This window comes from Felis catus, chromosome F2, assembly GCF_018350175.1.
Source record: "Felis catus isolate Fca126 chromosome F2, F.catus_Fca126_mat1.0, whole genome shotgun sequence".
Lineage (NCBI taxonomy): Eukaryota > Metazoa > Chordata > Mammalia > Carnivora > Felidae > Felis > Felis catus.
In genome coordinates this window covers 42,830,994-42,851,493 of record NC_058385.1, presented here as the reverse complement: position 1 = coordinate 42,851,493, position 20,500 = coordinate 42,830,994, and the positions used below count along the sequence as shown (strand labels likewise).

The 20,500-nt window shown below is 38.2% G+C and overlaps 1 protein-coding gene across 3 annotated transcripts; it reads left to right on the top strand.

Annotated features, from left to right (window-relative positions):
* Window positions 1-153: 153 nt before the first annotated feature.
* MTERF3 (mitochondrial transcription termination factor 3) lies at window positions 154-19,821 on the top strand. Of its 3 annotated transcripts, XM_006943319.4 has the most exons (9): window positions 154-292; window positions 2,058-2,203; window positions 2,683-3,031; window positions 5,027-5,179; window positions 10,049-10,238; window positions 14,679-14,826; window positions 15,207-15,278; window positions 16,473-16,634; window positions 19,530-19,821. In XM_006943319.4, exons 3-9 carry the CDS (start codon window positions 2,698-2,700, stop codon window positions 19,722-19,724), a joined length of 1,254 nt encoding a protein of 417 aa, XP_006943381.1. In that variant the 5' UTR covers window positions 154-292; window positions 2,058-2,203; window positions 2,683-2,697; the 3' UTR covers window positions 19,725-19,821. The 3 variants fall into 3 exon arrangements, with proteins under 3 accessions (XP_006943381.1, XP_004000047.1, XP_044906071.1); XM_003999998.6 differs by lacking the exon at window positions 2,058-2,203 and having other exon boundaries at window positions 160-292; XM_045050136.1 differs by lacking the exons at window positions 154-292; window positions 2,058-2,203; window positions 2,683-3,031; window positions 5,027-5,179 and adding an exon at window positions 8,986-9,118.
* Window positions 19,822-20,500: the final 679 nt, after the last annotated feature.

Here is a 20,500-nt window from a genome sequence, read left to right as displayed (position 1 = left end):
TTTCAGATGCCCAGTGGCCAAGGCCTAAGGGAAGTGGCGTGCGAGAGAAGAGAAGCTGTGCCCCCTGGCCGGCTCTTTTCCCACCGCCTGCCGCCCGCTCTCCCCCCGCGCAGCCTCGCAGATAGTCTCGCCCACTCCGGCCGCAGTCCACGTGGGCGAGGGTGCGCGGCGGCGGTGGCCGGCAGGGGTGGCGGGGCTGGCTGACCGGCTGGCGTGGGGTACTGCGGGACGGTCCGCCGGGCCAGCCTGGAGGCCACCCCAAAATAAACCGCGAGCTTGGGCCTCGCCACAGGTAAAGCGGGAGCCGCCGGAGCGCGAGGGGCGCGCTCCTGGTGGGGTTCGGGTCCGGATCTGCCCACGTCCAGGCCGCACCCGGGGCCTCAGGGCTCTCGGATCTCCGCGACCCTATCGGGGGCAATTAGTCTTGTTTTGTTTTGTTTTTTTCCCTGGTCAACGAGGCGAAATCTCAACCATGCTTGTCTATTAGCGTGTTTTGCGGAAGGAAGCCTAGCTTGTCAGCTGGCTTCCTGCGGAAGTTCGCTATGGAGGCTTGTTAGGAGAGGCCCCTTATAACGAAGCCTTTCTCCCATTCACCCCTTTTTCACCTCCTGATTTCGCTAATTAGCCTTACAGAGGTAGAAATCTTGAACCCTGGAAAAACAGTACTTCAGTCCCAATTACTATTCCTAGCGAGGAACTAGAGCAAGAAGTAGTGTGTGATATTTTAATGGACTTTACAGAATTCTTTAAGGCTTTTTTCTTTGATCTTCCTGAAGTTGTGTTATATTTACTGTTACCAGTACGCTGGATTTTATGCACGTCTGCAAGCGCCTTATCCTCTTTTGAATACCAAGCTAGACAAATGAGTTAGCCGTAGCTGGAACTGATTCACTTCCATCCAACACACATTGGAGCAGTGCAAGGCTCTGGGCTAATGGGAGGGTGGGTCGAGAGAGGGGACCCATCCCAGCTCCCATGACCGAATAATTCATCAATTGTTAAAAGGTATCTACAGCAATGAAATGCTGAGGAAGAGAGGTTAGTGCACTTGTAAATACAAATGGGATAAACATTAGTTGTACGCAAAAGGTCTTTTAATGAATATGGGTGGAATTCAAAAGCTCATCTGCGCCAATATGTGAGGCTGGAACGTCTTTACAGTGAATGTGGGATTTAAGGAGTTTGCTTTGAAATCAAAGTAGTATGAAATGCTTCGACAAACTTAGAAGTCAAAAAACATTTTAGAGCTGCTAGGGACTTTAAGAATCATCTTACTGTACCTATAACCTTTAAAAAACATGTTATTTAAAGAATAGTTATTGAACCCCCTTCATGGGCCAATTTGCCCAGCACCACAAGAAATAGTCTTGTCAACTAGTACAACTGAGGCCTTCTGGCTTCCAGTTTAGTTCCCTTATGACTTTGTGCAGAGAATCAATGTTGTAGGTTTTAGTGGAAACTTGACAGATTTGCAGGATCATTTCCTACCAGAATTTAACAAAAAGCACCAATCCCGCAAGGTTGTTGGGCATACTTATTTCCTTTCTAAAATCATTTCAGAATGACAGACTTTGACATTTGTAAATCTCTTTCAGGAAATTTCCCTAAAACTACAAATCTCCAGAAGGAGGCTAGACCTTCAATATCTGCTCTGATTCAGATCATAAAACAAGCTGAATTCCAATATGTAGAAAAACAAGAAATTGTATGCTGCAATTAATTCAGAATTCATTTCTGTTTGGATGTGTAATCAATAATAGTGATAATGGCTAACATTTGTTGAGCATTTTCCATATGCTGGACTCCAGGCTGTGTTTTATGTGGATTATCTTACTTAACATAAAAGTATATGCAGCAAGTCTACTCTTCTAATGAAGCTGGATGTAGACAAGATTTCTTCATAATTTCCTTATAAAAATCTTTTTTAAAAACCACTGCTTTTTCAGTAAAAATATTCATGTATTCATTGCTGGTTGCATATGTATTTCTGTCACTTCATTTTGCTTGCTAGTTTTGACCTTTTGTTTTTCAAAGCTTTTCTTTTTCTTTTTCTACAGCCAAAACCAAAATTTGACAAAACTGGTTTTGTTCAATTCCCTTTTGAGGAACAGCTTTATCTTAACAGTGTTCAGCCCTGAGAATAAAGCAAGAAACAATCTTCTAGATAACAGTGATAATATTTTGATAATTCATTTAGGACAAGGTAGATTTTATTGTTTTTTATTTTGTGACTAATGCACATACATAAAATGCATTTGAATAAGTCAGTGTTTTGATTAACAATCTGCTTCTTAAATGTCTTTCAAACCAAATTTCAAGAACACTTAATATCACCTTATTTCCTCTAAATATTAAATAAACAGATTATTGGGTTCAGCTGTAATTTAAACATTTACAGATTTTTAAGTGTTTTTCTTATACCAATGATTTTTTTTTTTTAATTGTAAAGCAATCTTTATTTTTCCAGTTCAGAAGTTCCTGTCTTTTGGTTTATACCTGGGACTGCTTTGCTTATGGCTTTTCTTGTGCTTAGGAAACATCTGACTAATCATCTAGATTTATTAAACATCTTTCAGTTAGAAAAAAGATTCTCCAGTTTATCATTTTGTTGTTTGAATACTGTTTTAAACATTTAAGTAAAGTAAGTTTCTCTCTTTTGACTGTTATATATTTCCTTTGTAGCCTACTTTAAGAAAGATGGCTTTGTCAGCCCAACAGATACCCAGATGGTTCAATTCAGTTAAGTTGAGTAGCTTCATTACAGCTACACAACTCGGAAAACAGTTTCAGAGACGAGGAAAAACATTGTCGCATGGCTTTTCTGCTCAGCCACAGATGTCCTCTGACAATTGCTTTCTCCCGTGGGGATTTAAGACTTATAGGACTTCCTCCTTGTGGAATAGTTCCCAGTCTACGAACTCAAGTAGGCAAGAGATTAGTTCTGCCCAGAGTGCTCTGCTTCCTTCCGTCAATGAGCAGACACAGAAGACACAAAAGATACCCAGCTTTGATTCTGAGCTGTCTCTAGAAGGTAATTCTGAACTTCCAGAAAAGTCCCCTTTGCCCCACTTTGTTAGTTTGAACAAGTTAACTGTTTATAGTCTGTTAGCCCATTTCAAGTTATAACTTTGTACCACACAAGGAAAAGAACAATGCTGGTTCTGTTCATTTATTTCTATTATATCTTTATTTGACTAAAAAAACAAGTTCATAAATTTGTGTATATATACACATATATATGTATATATGTCATTATAGCTAGCTATATGTATAACAGTTGTTTTCTAAAAACTTTATTATTTAGAATCTTTATAAAAAAATTTTCAGGTGGTAATTAGATTTATTAGGGAATAATTTATCCTAATTTTATATGCCTGATTAGGATATAATTTTATCCAAGTAAAATTCATTGCTTTTGAATATACAGTTTTTCGAATTTTGACATACACATTTAGTTATATAACAGCTCCCATAATCAACAAACCAAAAAGAGCACAAATGGGACACCTCTGAAAGCACCGTTGTGTCATTTTTTAGTCAGTCCTCTCCCTTCTATGTTTTCTATTTTAGGAATATTTCTGTAAAAGGAATATTTCACCACAATGAAGTAATATTAGGTTAAGCAGAATAGGAAAGAAAGATAGCTGGGTTGAGGAGGGCAGGGAGGAAAGACTGGCTATAAGAAATAAGAAAGGGTTGGGGCACCTGGGTGGCGCAGTCGGTTAAGCGTCCGACTTCAGCCAGGTCACGATCTCAAGGTCCGTGAGTTCGATCCCCGCATCGGGCTCTGTGCTGACAGCTCAGAGCCTGGAGCCTGCTTCCGATTCTGTGTCTCCCTCTCTTTCTGCCCCTCCCCCGTTCATGCTCTGTCTCTCTCTGTCCCAAAAATAAATAAATGTTGAAAAAAAAATTTTTAAAAAAAGAAATAAGAAAGGGTAGTGTTATGAAGCAAAAAATAGAACAAAAAAATCATAGTCTTGATTCTTTAGCTTAAGGTTGGTGACAGTTCCCAGTGTCTTCCATACCTTGTTTGGTTTAAAGAAAATATCAGAATCAAGACTATACCAGAGAGGGTCATGTCCTTAGGGAAGGACTACAGGTGATACAAACAGAGTCACAGAAGTCCTTTAAATTTTTTTTAATGTTTCTTTATTTTTGAGAGACAGAGCATGAGCAGGGGAAAGGCAGAGAGAGGAGACACAGAATCCGAAGCAGTCTCCAGGCTCTGAGCTGTTTGTCGGCACAGAGCCCGACACAGGACTCAAATTCACGAGCCGTGAGGTCATGACCTAAGCTGAAGTCAGACGCTTAACCAACATACTTGAGAATAACTTGGAGGAAAGGGGATTGCATCAAAAGACATTTCAGGGGGCACCTGGGTGGCTCAGTTGGTTAGGCATCTGACTCTTGATTTCGGCTCAGGTTATGATCTCATGGTTCATGAGATCGAGCCCCGTGTTGGGTTCTGCACTGACAGTGTAGAGTCTGCTTGGGATTCGCTCGCTCTCTCTCTCTCTCTCTCTCTCTCTCTTTCTCTCTTTCTTTCTCTCCCCGTCTCTCTTTCTTTCTCTCCCCCTCTTGCTCTCTCTCAAAATAAATAAATAAACATTTAAAAAAAAGATATTTCAGGAGATAATGATTTTAACTCATACAAATCAGGCTGGTAGAATATGTTGTATTTTGGTCCAGTTTAACAAGCTATGGTAGAATCTATCTCAAAATATACTTGAAGGTCAGTTGATCTTTAGCATTCTTACCTGTTGATTAAAAGTAAAACAAAGGAAAGGAATTTTGTATAGGACCTCTTTATGAATAGAAACTTAACCAACAGATTTCTTATCTTGGAGGAACAGCAGTTGATTTCTCTATAAATAGTCTTAACCTTACCTCTCTGAAGGTGGAAAATATTTGAACTCAGATCTTTAATTCTGAAATGGTTCCAAGATTTAAAAAGAAGGGGTTTAGCTTTAGCTGTACACACTGGATAGCTAACTGCTTCTTTCTTTCTACATGGCTGGCTTCAAAGCACTGGACGATTTGCCTCCATTGTCTCCGTTGCAGCCAGTTTCCGAGGAGGAGGCCATTCAGATTATTGCAGACCCTCCATTGCCCCCAGATACATTCACACTTCGAGACTATGTGGATCATTCTGAGACTCTGCAGAAATTAGTGCTTCTAGGTAAGTCTGAATAATCTACAAGTACTTCTTGGTGTAGTCTTCATTTGTGTTATTTTGCCTTACTTTGTTCAAATCAGCATTCTTAATCTTTATCAAGATGAACAAAAGTCAAATAGTGTGAAAAGCCCTCTAGTGAAAACCCATATTCTCTGCTTCATCCTTCCTGACCTTCATGCCTTTCCCCAGAGGTATCCACTCAACTTTTATGGATCTGTTTGCAGTTAACCTTTGTTTATATAATTGTTTATACTGTTATTTCTTGGTTCATCAGCTTTAGACATTAGTTGATCTTTTGTATGTACACACATACCTTTCCCCTACTCAATTTGCCCAGTATGTTTATGGTAACAAATTTTAGATGAATCATCAGTCATCAATTAACATTATGACTATCAATATCGCTTGCTGTCCTGGGATTGTTTTCCTTCCTGTACAACTTTTCATTTTTCCATAGTTAATGATAATTCTTGTTTTTCCTTTGATTCGTTTTCTTTATTTCTAGAGCCAGATTTTCCCACACCTTCCAATAGCCTCTCAGGACAGTTTTTCCTACAGTAAACCCTATCAGGTGAGGAATTACTTCCATTCCCTCCCCCCCCCCCCACAGCCTTCCTCCTGAAGCCCACTGCCCCCCTAATTTCGATGGTTTCTCTCTAGGCCTACTCCAGAGTATTTCAGCTTGTTGGTTGGGAGGACCTACTTGGGCCTGGAGAGTTGAAGGCAGCCAAGGGACCCCACCACAGGCTTTTTTACTTGGTCCTCTCATTTTCAGTCCAGCATCTTATTTCAGCCTTCTGCTTTTCTCATTATCTCTGGGTCTGGCACTTCTCAGGCTTCGTTTTCCCATATGACAAACCTTTCTCCTAGGGGATTGAGAGGAGCAGGGTAGGTGAGGGATTCTCTGTCAAATCCATGTGCTACTCTCATTCTCCAGTCGCTGCTATAGTTTAGATCCTTATTTTTCACTGGAAAATGAGGAGTTTTCTAACTTGATATTCGTCTTATCAGCACCATTACCCTGATGATCCCTAATATCAGTTGTCTTTCTAAAATGCAGATCTGACTACATCAGTGAGCTACTTGAAGTCCTTCAAAGCCTTCCCAAGATATCAGAGTTCTGTCTGGTCTGGCCCCTGCTTACCTTTGCAGCTTCACTGCTTGCCCCTTCCATCCTTTTGGTTGGCCAGCTCTGACAACTGGAAAACTTAATTCAAGTTCAAGTAACTTCTAAAATGTCTTCAGTGACCCTCCGCTAGCTGGGCGTTCCTATCACCCGCAGCTTACTGCCTTTCTTGTGCTAATAACAGTATTACAGTTGCTCACTTACCTGTTCCTATGCAAGTTACCCAAATATACAGGGAATGGCCTGGGTTCTCACGAAGCTTCAAGTCTTTAGAAGCATCTAAATATACATCTATAAGGATAACCAGCCTACAAGGATGAAAGGTAAAGTGGTAAGTGCCACAGAAGACATATGAATAAAGTGTTTCGTGGGGCCAAAGGGGAGAGAAAGATGACATCTACTGCAAACTGAAGAGTCAGCCCCCTTCCTTTTGGAACACCTTCCTGCAACCTTATGAGAAGTACTATGGGTAACACAAGATAAACAGAAGACGTGGCCCTGCCTTTAAATAATTTACAGCATACTTAACAGTTTTAGAATATGTTTCAGCTGTTCATCTGTATGTTGATTTGTGGACAGCACATCTTGGAAGTAATTTAAATGACAGAACAGAGGACCCATGATTACATGGTCAAACAGTATTTTTAAGGACCCTAGTGTCCTGGTGCCTCTCTGCTTCTCAGATCTGTTTTCTGCCTTTCTCTGTCCATTCTGTCTGTATCCTAGGAGGCTAACCTCTGTGCACTAGAGCTCCTTTGCCAGCTGGCTTCTGGGCAGCTTCAGCCAGTGGGAGGCACTTGCAGGAGGAGAGGGAGGGCAGGTGGGAGTACGTCTTCCCTGTTCCCTCCCAGCTTTGGGTCCTATAACTGCCTCGCTCCATGACAACAGCTCCAACTGAGCAGCCCTTTCTCAATAGCTTGCAGCTCCCTGTGGGTTTGGGTAATACTTTTTGTTGCCTGTCTCGTTAGCACTAGGGGTGCCCTTGTCGGTTCCCTCAACTCTGTGACACCACACTGTACAGTCTCTTCATTAAAGTTCTTTTTGTTTGCACTTTCTAGGGCAATCCTGCCAGACCTTGGTGGATACACTAAATATGTATAACCATAACTGAATACAGTGGTAATATTTTTAGTTACTGAACAGATAAAACCAACTTAGACTGTGGTCACTTAGATGTTAGCGTCGTGTATTACTCATTTTTTATATCCCCAGAGCCTAACAGGAGTGCCTGGTCCATAGTACGCATTCAGTGATTATTTTTTCAAGTTAATGAAATCTTGAGTAAGCCCAAGTGATTTGTGCTGACAGCAGCGTGCTCTCCCGATGAGATTCTGCTCTCCTATTGCTGTTAAAAAGCAGCTTTTCAGGATTTCTGTTTCAGCACAGTCAGGGTGTGACGGCTCACGCTGAGCAAGGCACTTCAGCACATGTCAACTGTAATATTAAATTAAATTTGAAGTCTGAACCCTTTATGTTGTTTTTAAAGCACCTCTTCCCACATTTATCACAGATTTTTAGAACTAGTTTCTGTCTTATCTTTTCATCTAACAATTTTAATTTGTTTTTCTACTAATGTTATTTTTAAATTATAAAATAATTACATCTAGTTGTTAATAATGCAAGTATCATAAGAGAAAGAACTCTCACCTTCTCTGCATATCCATTTCCACTTTCCAAAGGTAACCCTATCACCAATTTGTTAATAGCTTTCCCCACCTTCTTTGCAATTTATTACAGAAAACCGTACAAGGGTTTTATATTTTTATGTAATCAAGCTTAATATTTTTAAAACTCTGTGTTCTTCTAGTAGTTGTAGAGTTAGTACACATTTAGATTCTTAATCTTTCTGAAATTTTATATCAGATGTAGAAGGAACTTTTTAAATTTAAGTATAATTGACATATGTTATGTAGTTCAGATATACAACATAGTGATTCAACAGTTCTGTACATTATATCATGTTCACCATGATACGTGTAGTTATGAAAACAATTACTTTTCAAATGTATAGCTAGTGATCCCATTATATTTTAATGAATTGTCCATCTTTTCATCATTAATTTGAAATGTCATTATTTATGCTAATTTTTTATTTATTTAGCTCATCCTGGATCTGTTTCTGGTTTTCGTTCTGTGTGTGTGTTTGTGTAATCTGTTTTTCTGTTCATGATCATCTTATATCAATGCCTGTTTAATATCAAAAAATATGGGTTTACAAATATGTTTGGATATAATAATTTATTTTTCTGGTTGTGTATACCATTAAAGAAAGAATTTTTTCATTTCTTTGCTTTTATATTTAAGATTATACAGTTGCTTCTGGAAATCAGTTTTTAGAGTATTTTTAACCTGAAGAAATATTTTTAAGAATATAAAATTTAAGTCTAACCTTGAAATTTTACATTATCTTCAAAGGTTTATTCTAAAGGTAAGAAATAGGCCTTTCCTATTCTTGTTTTTTTTTTTAACCAGATAAAAGGAAAAAAATGAGAGAATAAAACACTCAGTTTTAATGAGAATTTTGAATTACAGGTTACTTTGATTCCCTGCCTAATTAATGTTGACATCTAATTATATCCATAACCAGAGAATACTTTAAAATAACAACTTGCTTTCTCCTTCTTCCTTTCTCCTGTCCCTTGTCTCATTTTCTTAGACTACCTAAGATTATAAGGATATGTGAGGGTTATGGGTTGTATACTTCCTGCTGTGTTGCATATTTGAGGGCTGTATATGCTCACCTGTTCTCACACAGATATTTCTTGAGCTCCTTCAAGGTACTTGTCTTTATGCTGAAGACCTGGAGATTACAATGAGTAAGACATCAGATTATTTTTATTTCCCCTCTGGAGGGGATCATAAGTATATATATATTTTTTAAGTTTATTTATTTTGAGAGAGAGAGAGGGAGAGACAGGATCCTAAGCAGGCGCCATGCTGCCAGTGTAAAACCTGATGCGGGGTGTGAACTCATGAACCTAGAGATCATGACCCAGGCCAAAATCAAGAGTTGGACACTAGGGACACCTGGGTGGCTCAGTAGGTTAGGTGTCTGACTTTGACTTAGGTCAACATCTCATGGCTCGTGGGCTCAAGCCACGCATCAGGCTCTGTGCTGACAGCTCAGAGCCTGGAACCTGCCTCAAATTCTGTGTCTCCCTCTCTCTCTGTCCCTCCCCTGCTTGTTCTCTGTCTGTGTCTCTCAAAAATAAATGAATGTTAAAAAAAAAAGATTTGGACACTTAACCAGCTGAGCCACCCAAATGCCCCATCAGAAGTATATTTTTAAAATAATGATTATAACTAAGAAAATGACAAACTTCGAAGAAAGTAACAATCATTTATAGGGTTTGTTACACTGCAGAATTACCAGTTAAGCAGTTACTGTGGAGATCACCAGGGATTGATAAGCATCCTTCAAACAATATTCAAGAAAGCATAGATAAAGGTGATGATCCTAGCTAGGTCAGTATGACTTGGTAAATTTGTTTTGGGTAGAAATTTAGCCCCAAATGCACTGTTTTCCTCTATAGATGACTTTGAAATAAGTACTATATTTCATTTTAATTTATTTTTATTTCTGCAACCAGATTAGTTTAAATATATTTAGAAAGTGCTATTGGCCTATCTCAGTTCTCTTTTGGACAGGTTGTTGGTCTTCATCAGTAATTTTTGTGTTTTTGTGTGTGAAGTTTAATGACCTACCTAAACTGTTTTCCTCAAACAGTATTTGCAATTTATTATAGGAGTGGATCTCTCAAAGATAGAAAAACATCCACATGCAGCCAACCTCCTTCTGAGACTGGATTTTGAAAAAGACATTAAGCAAATACTCGTGTTTCTTAAAGATTTGGGTATAGAGGATAACCAACTGGGAACATACCTGACTAAAAACTATGCTATTTTCTCTGAAGACCTTGAAAATCTTAAGACCAGGTAGGGCTGTTACAATGATTTTCACATAACCCAACAAGTGGTTATGGTTTTGAAGGAAATGTATATGTAAGTTATTTTTAAGTCTCAGCTGCATAAGGATTGACTGATAATGAACATGAATGTTATTTTGTTGTTGTTATAGATTTTCTTTGATCAAGATTAAGTATCTAAGACAGTTTACTATTCAACTTCATACTTTTATGTGTTCAGATTATTGCTGAGTCAATACTTAACTGTATCTCTTTGGAGACCAGAATAAAAAAAATTTTTAATCCATTAGCAGATGGCTGAATTTTCTGAGAGTGCACTTAAATTATGAAAGCCTGAACTTTTTTGTGTGTGTGTGTGTGTGTGTGTGTTTTTTTTTTTCTGGCCAATTTTTGGCATCCTCTTGTCACATTATTGTATAATTCGCTTAATCATTTCCGTAAATTGGCTATTTTGGTTGTTCTTTTTTTTCTTCTTTAAAAAGCACTTCTATAAACATCTTTGTACTTCATTCAACATTCAAAGAAAAATCTGTGAGAATCAATACAGTGAAATGAGACAGTATTGATCTGTGAGATAAGAATCCTGCTAGGCATTGGGAACACCACAGAGAACAAGACAGAGCCCCTGTCCCTAAATTCATGTTTTGAATTTATCCTCATCCCCACTTCTCACCCAAGAGTCAGTTCTTCCCTGTATTCCCAGATAAAGCACTGCTCACCTTGTTGCCCAAATTAGAAATATTGGTATTGACTTTGACTTTTCTTCTTTTAGTATCCACATCTAATAAATCACCTATGAATTCCATTTTTATCTCTCTCAAATCAGTCAACACATTTCTCTTAATCTTCACTGTGAAGGTTACCTCGGGTCCCCATCATTTCACATGAAGATTACTGCAGTAGTCTCCTAACTGGTCCGCCTCTAGTCTTCACCTCCAGATTATTCTTACACTGATGCATTTCAGAGAACTGTGCAGTTCCTTGAAGCTTCAGAGTCCAGTGTCTTGTCTCTGGAATAGGAAAAATCTAAACAAAAAACTGGATTCCTTACACTGAACAATTTGAGCGGTTAGATATGTAAGGCACCTAGTTAGACTTGAACCACAAAAGATATACATGCACACTCTCTCTTCATGGGACTTACAGTCTGGTATAATATAAATAGGCTATTAGAATACAGGGGAGAGAACGAAGGAAACGCAGTCTGATGTATCCAGCTCTGCTTCTGATTCTGGAACACTGATCTCTCCCCATTCCAACACCAGTTTGCCCTATTGTTCAAGATGTATTCAAAAGAAGTGTGTATACTAGGAGGTGGGGATTGGGAGCCATTTCAGATGCTGCCTACTGCACTGATATTATTTTTTTTAATTGAAGTATAGTTGATGTGCAATGCTACGTTAGTTCCAGGTGTACAACAGAGTAACTCAACAAGTCTGTATAAGGCTGTCTGTTATGCTGTGCTCCCCTCAAGTGTAGCTACCATCCATCACCATACAACACTATTTCAGTACCATTAACTATTGCACCATATTACTAATAACCCCATTTTACAGAGGAGGCACAGAGAGGTTTAATGATTTGCCCAAGATTACGCAGGTAGTATAAGTGGCAGAGCTGGGATTCAGGCCCACTTAGTCTAACTGCAGAGTCCTGGCTACTGCACCATGTTGTCTCCCCACTCCTAATTCTGTGAAGGAAACCTAAGTTTAAAAGAAGCTGACGTTACTTGCTGTAGATCATGCATGCTCCTAACAACTAAGGGATATTCTCCCGTAGACAGCATGGTCTAATGATCCCTAAACCTAGCTGACTCAAAACTCTGGAGCATTTGTTTTAATTACTTGGAATTTTTTAATAGGTAGTTTATCCACATACGACAACAAATAAGCTTCTGCCGTAAGAGTCGAGAGTAAGATAATCTTTATTTAATTGAACTTACTAGCTTTTGTCTCTGGTATGTACAGCAGTCTTATTTTCTAGGATTTCTGTAATAGCATTGGTTTCATATACTTTTTGTCTTTTGAATGCGGAAAATTTCAAATGTATAAAAAAGTGATTCTTCATAAGAATTTTCAAGTGAATAATCTGCATTTAAATCATTTAAAAAAATTTTTTGGCTGGGCCTTATATCTGAATTTCTTATTAGAAAACTTATCACCATGTAGACAAAGGTTTTGATAATGTTTTAGTCACATACTGATTTTTGCTATGACCAAAAAAAAAATGGGGGGGGGCATGGAAGTAACCCTACTTTCCACCCACTTATTTCCTATCCCTCATCAACCTTCTGAGACCTATCTGTGGAGGCAGTACTATTACCAATTTTGTGTTCAACGTGCTAAGAATGTTTTATCATATGCAAGCATATGTGTAGATCTGTGTGTACAAATATACATGAATCTTCATACATACAATTGACAGCATTTTTATGCATACTATTCTGCACTCCACTTTCTTACCTTAACTGTATGTTAGAGATAGTTTTGTGTTGGCACTTCCTATCTTTTTAATGCTAGTATAGTTCATACTGAGGATCATCTAGTCCCTTATGATAAACATGGCGGTTGTTTCCAATCTCTACTAGTAATCACAGGCTGCAGTGACTCTCGTTATCATATGTATCATTTCACACATAGTGGTATATAACTGTACGACAGATTTCTAGAAGGGAATTGCTAGGTCAAAGGGCATGTGCATTTATAATTTTAATAGGTATTGACAGGTGGTCCTTTGTCAGGTTGTTTTCCAGTTTACACTTCCACCAACATCTTACAGAAGCGCCAGTTTCTCTAGTACCCTCACTAATACTGTGACATCTAACTTTATGGTTTCAGTTCATTTTGTACATAAAAACTGCCTCAGTGTTGTTCCAGAAATGTTTGGAGTATCTTTTTGTATGCTAAATTTCCATTTACATTTCCTTTTTCATAAATCACATACGTCTTTTGCCATTTTATTTTATTTTATTTTTTTCAACGTTTATTTATTTTTGGGACAGAGACAGAGCATGAACGGGGGAGGGGCAGAGAGAAAGAGAGACACAGAATCAGAAACAGGCTTCAGGCTCTGAGCCATCAGCCCAGAGCCTGACGCGGGGCTCGAACTCACGGACCACGAGATCGTGACCTGGCTGAAGTTGGACGCTTAACCGACTGTGCCACCCAGGCGCCCCACCTTTGCCATTTTAAAATTACGACTTTTTCTGTCTTTTGTAAGCATTCTTCTATATTTTAATAAAAGTAGTTGTTTCTCTATGACATATTGTAAATATTTGTCATTTGACTTTGTCGATGGTGGTTTTGTTGTTTTTTGCCTTGCATTTAAAATATTTATATACTTAAATTTATTGGTCTTTTTTCTCATGAACTCTAAGGAGTCCTTTAAAGGAGTAGTAGTCACTTTAAAATATAAGCTCTGGTGGCATACGGTATAGAATATACCATGCCGGGGCGCCTGGGTGGCGCAGTTGGTTAAGCGTCCGACTTCAGCCAGGTCACGATCTCGCGGTCCAGGAGTTCGAGCCCCACGTCAGGCTCTGGGCTGATGGCTCGGAGCCTGGAGCCTGTTTCCAATTCTGTGTCTCCCTCTCTCTCTGCCCCTCCCCCGTTCAAGCTCTGTCTCTCTCTGTCCCAAAAATAAATAAACGTTGAAAAAAAAAAATTTAGAATATACCATGCCATATGGTGGCATTCAATGTAGGCATGCCCAAGTTCAAATCTCAGCTTGGTCATTAATCAGTTTGTGGTCTAAAGAAGGTATTTAACTTCTCTGAATCTGTGTTTCTTCAAATGCAATGTGGAAAACTTACCTGGTTCACATGTTTTTTGTTTTTTGTTTTTTCTGGTGAGAATTAAACATGCCCTCCTATATTTTAGGCATTTAATAAAACTGCTTCTTACTGTGCTTATAAGTTTTTAAAATCAATAATGTTATTTCATAGTCATATTTTCTATATTTTACTACCTTACTTTTGTTCCCAGAAACTGAACAGGAATTTCTCAGTTGTTAACAAAATGCACAATGGAAACCATGGTAAAAATTATTTATGAAAATAAATACTCAGGAAATTGACTAACTGAAACAACTCCCGATTTTAGCCATGCTTGAGGGTCTTTACAAAAAGAGTTTGGAATCTCTTAGTTTCTTAATTTATGGATTTTCTGTTCTTAAACAGAAACTATTTGATTTTCTTCTATCAAGTAATAAAATAAGTCAGATTAACTGAAAAGAGAATCAGTCTGTTAGTAGATTTCAGAATTATTTGGTTTCTAAGTATAAATGGGAACCATTCTAGAGTTGGATGGATGCTTGTTTTGCTTTAACCATATTTGGGCCATTACTATAGAATGTTTTTACTTATTCCTTTTTTGGTTTGTTACTTTGGGAAGTAGCATGACATTAGTAAATGTTGATCATGTGTACGTGTGTTTTTTGTTTGTTTCTCTAGAGTGGCTTATCTACAGTCAAAAAATTTCAGTAAGGCACATATTGCACAGATGGTCAGAAATGCACCATTTTTGCTGAGTTTTTCAGTGGAAAGATTGGATAACAGATTGGGATTTTTTCAGAAAGAACTTGAACTTAGCGTGAAGAAGGTAAGGGGAGAATTTGTATACTTCGTGTCAGCTTCATTTAGTAACTTAAATCTCTCATGTTTCTAACAGATACCTAGCCCATATGAATTCTATAAATGCCTGGTATTTTTGTACCAGAATGAATTACCCTGCTATGTTAAATATATAGCCATATCATTTTATAATATTCCATCAAGGTGGTGCCTTACGTTTGGTTTCAGTGTTTGTTTTCTCCTCAAACAGTATTAAGTTTATGTGTTATCAGGCTTCCTAACATTTTTCTTAGTGGGTCATATTTTTAAATTAGTTTTATGTTCCTTCCTAGTTCCTAGTAATGCCTTGTTTTTCCAAACTAGTTAAATATGCATACATAGTAATAATAGATTGTTTTACAACTATAGACTAGAGATCTGATAGTTCGTCTCCCAAGGCTACTAACTGGAAGTCTGGAACCTGTGAAAGAAAACATGAAGGTAGGATGACTTTAAGCTTTTCCGAAATCAGCTTTGTTGCTTAAGAAGAGGATAGATTTTGTACTGTCATTTTAAAAGAAAACTAGATTGTGAAAGAAGTTATTTCTAAAAAGATGGATATAGGAAATGATACAATAAGTATCTAGCAAGCAGTTTATTTTAGTTAATAACATGTTCACATGTTTACCAGGTGTTATGTGAGTGAATCCCCTTGTAGACATTGAAACATAACCCTGGAGTAATGAATTAGGTACCTGGCTGATGCCTGGAAACTGCATCTGTTGCCCAGTGTGAGACTTGAGGGCATCTGTTACCCAGGTTTATGTCATCTCGGTGGGGGATGAGTTTTGGAGGCTGGATCCAAAAGACTTCTGTGAAGAAACTAGTAGCCAGCACATTGCTCTTCTTAGAACTGTGCCAATTGCCAGTTCTATCACAGAACATACCAGACACTCTTTACTGTCCTTCCTTCAAGAGGATAGTATAAAGCCAAAGGCAGCTGACAAGTAAGCAAAGCTATAGTAGTATTTGAAATTATGACATAAGGCCTATTTTTCTGAGGTGCTAAAAGTGTTTCATGTCCAGTTGTTGAGGAAACTTTTATTGAGCACCTGCCTGTGCACTGTGCTAGGGGAGATAGTCCCTGCTCACATGGAGCTTATAGTCTAGTGGGGGCATAGCAAACAGAGTAATAAGAGCAGTCGATTGGTGGGGGAGCATAGGATACTATAAGTGCGTACAATAACCTACATTTGGGTATTTAGTTTTATCATCTCTGTCTGGAATTTTGAGATGTAGGTTTTCCAGTTAACATGTATATGAGTGTTTGGGAGCAGAGGCTCAAAAAACACTTTGAAAATCTTAACTGCTGGGCTGTGATATAGGGCCCATCCAGATAGCCTGACCAGGCCTTCCACATCCAATCAGTATTCTATTTCATAGCTATGATAGTTATACCATAGTTATGATCTTCATGATGATCACCATGGCATGAGCAGTTCATCCTCAGGAGAGGGGCTTGAAATTCAGGTGACCCCAGAAGCAGGAAGTTATAAACCCTTGAGGGCATTGGCATAGCCGTCTCCAGATTCTAAGGTCCTCATTTCAAATTTTGAAGGAATCCGTGTGTCCTCTGGCCTATTACCAAAACAACTATTTCCATTCATGATTCATAGCAACTCTACTTTCTTTTAGGTTTATCGTCTTGAACTAGGTTTTAAACATAATGAAATTCAACACATGATCATCCAAGTCCCAAAGATGTTAACTGCAAATAAAAGGAAACTTACAGAGATTTTCGACTATGTGCACAATGTGATGAGCATTCCCCACCACCTCATTGTCAGGTTCCCACAGGTAACAAGCGCACAACTCGAAGAGCTGTCCTTGCCCTTCATCCAGAACTGCTGTCTGTGTGCATAGTGCTGTTCCACTGCAAAAATGACTTGCTGTTTGGAAAGGAATCGGACCAAATATAGTCTGCTTCTGAGACTGACCATTGTAGTAAGATCATATTCCTTTTGCCCATCTTTTTAATCAAGAACACATCTAGCAAACAAAGTTGAGGGATCACTTGTGAAAAGTTAACAATGTCTGGGACACCTGGGTGGCTCAGTCGGTTAAGTGGCCAACTCTTGATTTCAGCTCAGGTCATGATCTCATGGTTCATGGGTTTGAGCCTCTCATCAGGCTCTGCACTCATAGTGTGGAGCTTGCTTCGGATTCTGTGTCTCCCTCTCTCTGCCCCTTCCCCCCCCCCCCCAAAATAAATGAATGTTAAAAAAAAAATGTTTACAACTTCTGGAACACACATGGACATCTCCAGAGGAGACACAAATGATGAATCTATTTCCCTATAGTTTTTATATATTGGTCATTCTGCCTGTTGGAATCTAAGGTATTCCCTATTGTGTTTTTCTCCATTTAAATCTGAAATAGATTACTTCCCTTAAAGGTCCTTTCAATTCTATGTATACTTTTATTTCACAATCTATCTAAATCCACTAGCTAAGCCATATTGTAATGATCACCTCCCAAAGCATGAAACAGTTCTAGTTTGCCATTGTGCCAAAGCCGTATTTCTATTTTCTAATCTAATCAGACTTCCTGGTCTTTAGTAAGTGACATTATCTGCTTGCTCACAAGAATGTTAACTTTTTGAAAGTAGAGATCCTGTCTGATTTATATACTACTGGATTCCCAGTGCCTGGAACTAAACCAGGACATTTAGTAGGCACTAGATAAATATTTGCTGAACAAATGAATGATTGAATTTCATTAAAGTGATCCCCGTACCCTATTTGCTATATATGTTCTTGATACAAAGATAGGCAAAAGAAACATGACTTTAATACAGTTCAGAACTAGATTGCATTTGGTACAATTCCTTCACAAATAGCAATGTTTATTTACCTATCATACTTCACTATGAATAGGCCTTTAATAGAGAATTTTTCTGTTTCATCAAATGCGTATCTATTCATTATTAAAAGTGTCAGAAGCCTGCAGTGGTGTTACAAATTTGGCTCATTGGAACAATTATAAAGTAAGTGATCTTCACCTAAAAAGCAATGACAATTAGTTTTCCCCTGAGTGGTTAAATAATTCAGTGATAGAGCATGATAAAATAATCTGATTTGGGTTACAAAAATCAATCAGACACGGTCTGTAGTCTTGTGGAATTTGTAATCTAGTGTGGAAGACAAGCTTCTAAAATGTAATTAATTTACGTAATGTTAGAGTCTTAACCAGATACCTTGTAGAGCTATTAATTTAATTTAGAAGAAGTAGGAAAATCATAGAAATAATGATAGCTACTAAGTGCTCACTGTGTGCCAGCTCTGTCTTTACTGTTTTACTTGTATTGATTCATTTAGCCCTCACAGCAACCATATGAGATGGGTACTGTTATCCCCACTTTACAAGTGGAGAAAGTAAGCATAAAAGAATTGTCCAAAGGCTACCTAGGTAACAAGGGACAGAGCCAAGATTACAACTCTGGCAGTCGAGTTTAAAAACCCATCCTCTTAACTAGGATATGCTATCACTCTAAGAACTGACACTGTCAGTAGAATGAGTGGGGTCTCAAAGATGGACAGAAGCTTTCTGAGGAAACTATAAACTTGACCAGATGCATCAGAATCACTTATTTAAAAACACAGACTTTTAGGCATGCTGACCCCTAACTTCTGGGAAGCCCAGTTATAAAACTGTGACTTCCTTCTTGGGATTCTCAGAGTCCTAGGGGTCTGGCTAATATTGTTTAAAAAAAATAATAATAATGGAAAAATACATTAACTGACAGGGCTGTGAGGGAACTGATACAGACCTTAAAGTTTTGGCTGGTGCTTTAAAACCAGTGGTGTGAAGCAAATTTTCTCTGGCAAAAAACCGTTCTGGTTGGTCTATTTCTGATTCCCTTTTAAAGTTGCTGCCACTTATGCTACTTCTTAGGAGTTTTAACCCAAGATGGGTAAGACATGCTTTCCCAAGTTGCTCTCCTAGAGGCCAGGTTCATTTCATTCTGATGCTAATCAGAGAGAGGGAGCAAGCAGGAATTTTACAAGAATAATAAGGAAGCTTCACAGATTGTGAAATCTTACAAATTTTTTGGTACCATTGACCTTGATTTCTAACCTCGGTTCTCAAACTTGGCAGTCATCAGACTCACCTGGAGAACCTGTGAACCCCATTCAAAGTTTCTGATTAAGTACTTTTAGGGCAAGGCCTGAGGATTTGCTGTTTTAACAACATGTCCTCTATCTGGATTAGTCAATGTTCTTTGCCTACAATATAGCCCTTAATTACTTTATAGTTGTTCTGTTTATTAGTTTTGAGTCCCTTTTTAATCATAATTTCTTAGCAGAAGCTATATGGTTTAAACCCTGTGGCATTTATCATAGTTATTGAGTATGTAGTCAGTACTTTATAGTTGTTAGCCTAATTAAAGTTTTTAGTAAAGGGGCGCCTGGGTGGCTCAGTCGGTTAAGCATCCAACTTCAGCTCAGGTCATGATCTCATGGTTTGTGGGTTCGAGCCCCATGTCGGGCTCTGTGCTGACAGCTCAGAGCCTGGGGCCTGCTTCTGATTCTGTGTCTCCTCTCTCTGCCTCTCCCCTGTTCACACTCTGCCTCTCTCTTAAAAATAAAATAAACATTAAAAAATTTTTAATTTTTAGTGAAATAGACATTTTTAATAGTTCATCTTTCAGTGCACAATGTTTTTTTTAACCTTTTTTTTTTTCTTTTCTAGGTATTTAATACAAGGTTGTTTAAAATCAAGGAAAGACATTTGTTTCTTACCTATTTAGGAAGAGCACAGTATGATCCAACAAAACTTAACTACATTTCTTTGGACAAATTAGTGTCTGTGCCTGATGAAATATTTTGTGAAGAGATTGCCAAAGCCTCAGTACAGGACTTTGAAAAATTCTTAAAAACTCTCTAGTGTGGGATGAATGTTAAGATGTAATAATGTAAAATGAACGTGTATATGAATGGATGATATATATTTAGTTTTAAATAAATGCCCAGCCCTCAATCGATACTGGCGCAATTTCTTGATATTGTGAATTTGGTTACACTTACAGTACATCTTTCTTACAAGTTCCTAGTGACATAATTTTTCTTTAACTCAACCATTTCCTTCCTTCTCAGGGAGGACAGAACTTAAAATACAGCAAGCTTCGAGAGAGAGAGTCACTTTACTATAGGCTGGCACATTGTCATTCTGGTGAAGATGGAAACAGAGGTTTTCCTCTGATGTTTACGGGTCTTTTAAAGTGGTTTTGTCACAAGACATCTTTATTTTCTTTGAAATATAATGAGTTTCTGGAGCATGCTATATTATTATTCACCTAATACCTATTATTCATTTAGATAATGCTACAAGACACATTCTGTTTTGGATTATCTGCACTGTTATCTTCCTGAGCATAGATATTCAAAGTTGCCCACAATTGGCTACTGAGAATCAGGAAAGGAAAAAGCGGAAAGTAGTTTGAAGGGAAGTGGAAGGCAATGAGACATAGTAAAAGGCTATAACAAACCTTTGACTTCTTGCCAGTATGCAAAGATTTACAGCATGAGCGGATACTTTTTTCCCCCATTTGTCATTTAGACATGTAATCCTGGGCCAATAATTTAACCTCTGGGTCTAGTTCTTATTTGTAAAAAACAAGGTGTTGTGACTTTAGCTATCTGCTTTGGGGTCACAGGCTAGGT

Bases quoted from the DNA above. Each gene is read 5' to 3' on its own strand.
- MTERF3 (XM_006943319.4), top strand. From the start codon at position 2,698: ATGGCTTTGTCAGCCCAACAGATACCCAGATGGTTCAATTCAGTTAAG. The intron at 15,279-16,472 runs GTAGGATGACTT...ACTTTCTTTTAG, and splicing joins CTGTGAAAGAAAACATGAAG to GTTTATCGTCTTGAACTAGG. The intron at 16,635-19,529 runs GTAACAAGCGCA...TTTCTTTTCTAG, and splicing joins TCATTGTCAGGTTCCCACAG to GTATTTAATACAAGGTTGTT.